We start from the raw sequence: 6,154 nt of genomic DNA, 5'->3' as shown, positions 1-6,154 counted from the left end.
AACCAGATATTATAATAATAACAATAACAATAACAATAATAATAATAATAATAATACAACAAAACTGAGCGGTTTTACCTCACCGCATTGTCGTGCCTTCGGACGAGTGTTCACAGGCTTCAGCCATAGGTGAGGGGTTTTCCCCGGTTCGGATGCGAGTGTATCCCGATATGGTGAATTTCGCTAGTAGCCCATTTGGAGGATTCGTTGGCCGTCAAAAAAAAAAAAAAAATACAACAAAACTGATTGGATAAAAGCACAGCAAACATTGAAATTGATTGTGAATACATGGCAAGTTCAATTGTGCATGAAATTAATAAATATAGTAGCCTAGATCAAGCCGATTCTGACTGCTATTCCTTTTATATTTATTCCCAAAAATGAAAAACAAAAATTGAAATTTGAGGAATACAATTTATGTTGATTTGAGTGCTTTAACTGCTTTCTCAGCTGCATCATCCAGATCTTCTGCTGTAATCAATGTCATCCCACTCTCCTGTGTCATTGAACATAAACATCTTTTTATGTATCTTAACCCTTTTATTTAAAAAACTTTAATCATCACTTTTATTATTTATAACAAATTGACAAAGCGCTACTGCGTCAACCACACCTGACCCGTTTCAACTTTCAAGTTTCAACACGCTTTAAAGATACCTTTTTGACCCAAACCCATTTTACCCGTTACACAACCTGCCTGTTTTGAGATGATAACAATCGATTTACCTTGAGAATCCTCTTTCCTTGGTCGACATTTGTGCCTTCAAGACGAACGACCACAGGTACTTTCAATGAAACCTGAGAACAAAGTTTAATCAAGAACTTGATGTTAACACTAACCATTACAGGAATGAGTAAAGTACATGGATGGTCCCTGTGGTTAAGGCTAGAAGGTATGGTGTGGGGAGGATGGGCCGCCACGTCACCGCCACGTAAGCGGGTGTGAGGATGGGCCTAAAAGGGATGGACCTAGGGGGTGGGGCATGAACCCCTTTATATATATGTATGTATGTATAGGTGTGTGTGAGGGGATGAGGCCCGGCTGGGGCGGCTGCTTGCGGACGATGGGGACGAGGCTGGGGCGGCGACGGAGAGGGGGGTGGAAGGTTTGGGGCGGCGAGCAGCGGACGGGCATGGGGACGAGCCCCATACCTTCTAGTCTAACCAAATTTTGGATTTAATACCTAGTTTTTCAAAAGTACACGGATGGTCCCTGTGGTTTGAACTTTTTAACGCATTTAGTCCCAAACGTATAGTGACTAAATGTGTTACAAAGTGCATACCACAGGGACCATTCATGTACTTTTGGCAAAAGTTGGGGACTAAATGCGTTAAAAAAGTGCAAATCACAGGGACCATTTGTGTACTTCAAAAAAGTTGGGGACTAAATCCAAAATTTTGGTTAGCCACAGGGACCATCCGTATATTTTACTCTAAAGGGATATTATCAAAATGGAAGAGGATGCTAATAGACTTACATGTTTAGCAGCATTAACAATCCCACTAGCAATGACATCACATTTCATAATCCCACCAAAAATATTGACCAAAATTGCTTTGACTTTATCATCTGAAGTCAAGATCTTGAAAGCTTCCACGACCTATTTCATTTACTTCTGTTTAGTATTTACAAATCATACAGACTCGTCAATTAACAAAAATTAAAAATTTTAAAATTAATAATACTCGCCTGTCCTTCAGAAGCATTCCCGCCAACATCCAGAAAATTGGCCGGGGTTCCACCGTGTAATTTTATGATATCCATGGTGGCCATTGCCAACCCCGCACCGTTCACCATGCATCCGATTTCCCCATCCAAACCAATGTAATTTAAATCTGCTTTAGCAGCTGCCACCTGTCACAAACAATTAATTCATTTCAGTTGGACATGCGATCGTTTGGCGAAAATAAGTGTCAAATTGGGTTTTCTTTGTCAATCCTTTGGGTTCGTTTGAGCGTATCAAAATGAGCTACAACTAAAAATAAGTTTAAAGAATATACGGGTCAAAAAGAGTAGGATCGAGTTGTTTTGTGCAGCAGGCGCTAAACTTCTTTAATAGCTATTATATTGTATAGATAATAGAAGTATGATATATGATTATGGAAATTGTACTATTATAATAATTATCTACTTTTGTTGAAATAAGCGGTAAAACCACTTAATACTTTCGAGTTTTGAACCATCACATCACTAATGTAATTAGCTCATCAACTTCTGATATCACAACTTGATACTTTCTAGAAACAAATAATGGTAGCAATTTATTATAATAAATAAATGAGTAAAATGTCATTTTCGTCCCTGAGGTTTGGCCAGTTTGGCGAATTTTGTCTAAAGGTGTGTTTTTCCGCATCTGGATCCAAAAGGTTTGAAATCTTGCCATTTTCATCTAGCTCGTTAACTCCATCCATTTTTCTTAGTTAAGTCAAGGGTATTTTCGTCTTTTTTCATCTGGCAAGATTTCAAACCTTTTGGATCCATATGCGCCTACGCGGAAAAACAAACCTTTGAACGAAAGTCGCAAAAGTGGCCAAACCTCATGGATGAAAATGGCACTTTGTTATGAAACTCGAATAAAGGCGATAAAAACTAAGTGAGTCAATCAGATCTGACCCAGATCCGTTTTTTACAGTGTCCTGCTTTGATGACCCATTACCCAACCCACCCATTTTTCCACTTCTAGTTATACCTCACGAGGGTCCTCTTGTGTTGGATCACGAAGAGCAAATATTTCTTTCTGACGGTAAGCAGCATTATCATCAAAATTTAACTTAGCATCAGCAGCAATCAATTTGTTATCGGAAGTCTCTGCAATGGGATTGATCTGAAGAAGGGCAGTACTTGAAATTAACAACGAAACACGAGGACGCAAAAAACTCTAAAAACGAGACAAGTCACGAGTGAATTTTTTTGAGTAAATTTAATGCTGACCTCCAGTTGTGTGCAATCGGATTCACGGAAAAGATTATACAACTTTTTTACTTGTTCAATAGACGCTTGTTTGTCAGCTACTTTAGGAGCAAGACCTTCTACAACCTTAGCAGCATCTTCGTCCGTAATTCCTTTGAAGACATCAATAGGCACCTGCAAATATAAAGTGTAACGAATACGTCTATATGACGGGAAACATAGATATTAAGATTTGGAATGAAGGTATACTTTTATGATCATATCAGGGTATTTCTCCGCAAGGTCTTCAATGCTAGTTCCTCCCTCTCGGCAGGCAATTATAAGCTGAACAATAACGTGTTAATAACTTAATACTATACTACAAATAACAATAATAATATATTAATAATGATAATAAGAGGCTTACGGGACCAGCAGTTGTACGATCAAGAGTGATTGCGAAGTACATCTCATTGACAAGTGACACCTTTTCACACAAGTAAACCTGCATAAACGAAGATATACATTCATTCTTTTGTCTACATTGCAGCTCGTCAATAACATTTGATTAAAGCACACAAAAGCAGCCAACGTGCTAACATACGAGCATGATATAAATAAGAATAAAAGTAATGTTAACCTTGCTGACGACTTTTCCTTGTGGGCCAGTTTGTTTAGTGACAAGAGTCTGTCCAAGCATCTTCCCTACAATAACATCATATAAATAGTAAGATCAAAAAACCTAAAACGTTATCAATCTTCAAAAATATCAACATGTGTACCATGTAATGATTGCTTAACTAGTTAAAAACATCTGATTCGAAATGAGTAAAAGTGATAAAAATTCATACCAGCTATCTCTTCGGCCTGTTCAGCTTTAACAATGTGAACTCCACCTTGAAGACCGCTCGTGAACTTCCCTAAGCCCCTTCCACCAGCAAGGATTTGGCTCTTCACCACCAACTGAACCAAATAAAACAGTGTCAGCTATTTAAATTTTTTATTTACATTTAATTTACAACAAATTACCTCCTTCTCATTTGGGAATGTTGTTTGTATAGCTTTTCGGACTTCTTCAACAGAAGAAACAGCAACACCTTTTGGCACATTGATACCAAACTTGCCCATTAACTCAGCTCCCTGATATTAAAACCGTTCGTCAGTAACCAATTACAGATGAAAGATATGACAATTCAAGAACAAAACAACATAAGCTTACCAATTACCATCTTACAAAACAAATTCAATGTAAACATCGGTATGTAAGTGTTTACATAAAGTCATAAACAGTAACAACACAAATAAAAATACAGTCTAGTAATCATTCACTAACTCACAACTGTCAAAATTATGACAAATTTCAACTAAAAGAACCATACTTATTGCATTATCTGGACCAGAAGTGTATAACAATAACTGATTTAAACATACAAAAGTCAATATCATGAACCTCTGATACCATAACTAAACCAAACATGCATCTCATTCCTAAACGCAACAATTAATCTCAGCATACAAAGATCACATCCTACATCAATACGTGTTATACGATGCAACGATTCTACAAAACAAATTCAATATACACATTAGTGTTTAAGTGTTTACAATAACAGCAACAACACAAATTCAATACAATGTCAAGATCATTCCCTAACTCACAACTGTCCAAATTATAACAGATTTTAACTAAATGGCTACCAACTTAGACATACAAAAGTCAAAATCATGAACCTCTGATACCATAACTAAACCAGACATATATCTCATTCCTAAAAACCAACAATTAAGTTCAGCATACAAAGGTCACAATCACATCCTACATCTATATGTGTTATATCATATATGATGCAATGATTCTACAAATACACTCTAAATAGGTCAAAATCAGAGGCTACGAACGAAAAAAAAACGGATCAGGACCTGATATTCATGAATATTGAGACGACGGAGCTGCTGTTGTTGCCATTTTCCGGCGACTTTGAGCGATTTCGAAGCGAGCTTGTTGAACAATCCTCCAACCATTATTGTGATTGATGTATTGATTGAGATCTGGTAGAGAAAAAGATCAAGAGTTAGAAATAGATCGAATTCGTTGTTTATATAACGGAAATTGGAAACCCTAGGGCAGATGGGCGGCCGGTGGCGGAGAGACGACTGACCTGTTGTGCACCGTAACAGACTTGTTTGCGTTTAATTTTCTTTGCTTTTTTTTTTCCTTTTTATTTGGAACTTTATATGGAAATTGTTTTTATTCCTTTTTTCATGATATTCTCACTTAATTTTTTTTAATACTTAGGCTATAGGGTGTGAGGGGCATGGTTGGGTCATTAATCGCCACGTAGGACCATTAATGGATTGATATACCACCCTCTTGTCTCATCAACCATGACTCCCATGGATTAAACCATGAGCCTACTTTCCATATTTAATATTTTCTTTCCTTTTCACAAAAATAAATTAAAGTAATATAATAGTGGTTTAAGTCATGACCACACCCTTAGGATAGTGATTTTGGATGATGGATTAGAAGTAGGTGACATGTCGCTGATGTGGAGGGTCATGGTGATCATGAGGGTCATGACCACACCCTATAGCCTTAGTAGCTTGCTTAGAACCCGGTGTTATATTAGGTTGTATAAATTTTAATTTAGTTTTGTATAATAAGTATCTTTAAAAACAATCTTTGGTAATGATGGTCTTATTTTTGTTGATGGTCTTACAGTGGTGGATAGTCTTATCATTGTAGATGACATCAAGAAGTCAAACTCTTCATCTCTCCCTTATTGCATACCTGGCTCTACATGCAACGTCTGTCTACATGAATGGTTCGTGGTTACTATGGATTACATCCAACTCTATCACCAATTTCATTCCACATATGAACATTTAATAATTTAATTATAATAAAAAATATTATAAATAATCAAACATAAACGATTTCGTATAATTCACAAATGGCATCCAAAGTATTCAAAGTCAACAACTACAAATATCAAAACAATTCCAATACCGTATGAAATTTAACTTTTAGATATCATTCTACTTATATAATCAAATATTTGAAGCATTAAAATTAAAAATAAGATCAAGTGACATAATTGAATAGATGAATGAAAAACAATGAGAGCATTTTTGAATGATTAAAAGCACGACTAACATATTAGATGAAGATGCTTATAAGAATTTTAGGTTTAGCTAATACAACGTTGCGCTTATGTATTAGATCTGCATACGATTTTCATAAGAGACTAGTTTAATCGGGTA

The 6,154-nt window shown here is 36.2% G+C and overlaps 1 protein-coding gene across 2 annotated transcripts; it reads right to left on the bottom strand.

The window, feature by feature from the left end:
- Positions 1-243: 243 nt before the first annotated feature.
- On the bottom strand, positions 244-5,180 carry LOC110883985 (succinate--CoA ligase [ADP-forming] subunit beta, mitochondrial). Of its 2 annotated transcripts, none has more exons than XM_022131650.2 (13): positions 5,050-5,180; positions 4,811-4,939; positions 3,920-4,030; positions 3,742-3,853; positions 3,531-3,595; positions 3,318-3,395; positions 3,161-3,235; positions 2,933-3,085; positions 2,691-2,825; positions 1,691-1,855; positions 1,479-1,601; positions 727-798; positions 244-496 (listed from the first exon to the last, which is right to left on the bottom strand). In XM_022131650.2, the coding sequence occupies exons 2-13, from the start codon at positions 4,910-4,912 to the stop codon at positions 416-418; spliced, it is 1,272 nt and encodes a 423-aa protein (XP_021987342.1). In that variant the 5' UTR covers positions 4,913-4,939; positions 5,050-5,180; the 3' UTR covers positions 244-415. The 2 variants fall into 2 exon arrangements, with proteins under 2 accessions (XP_021987342.1, XP_021987343.1); XM_022131651.2 differs by lacking the exon at positions 5,050-5,180 and adding an exon at positions 5,009-5,031.
- Positions 5,181-6,154: the final 974 nt, after the last annotated feature.

This window comes from Helianthus annuus, chromosome 10 (assembly GCF_002127325.2).
Source record: "Helianthus annuus cultivar XRQ/B chromosome 10, HanXRQr2.0-SUNRISE, whole genome shotgun sequence".
Lineage (NCBI taxonomy): Eukaryota > Viridiplantae > Streptophyta > Magnoliopsida > Asterales > Asteraceae > Helianthus > Helianthus annuus.
This window is presented reverse-complemented; position numbering and strand designations above follow the sequence as displayed.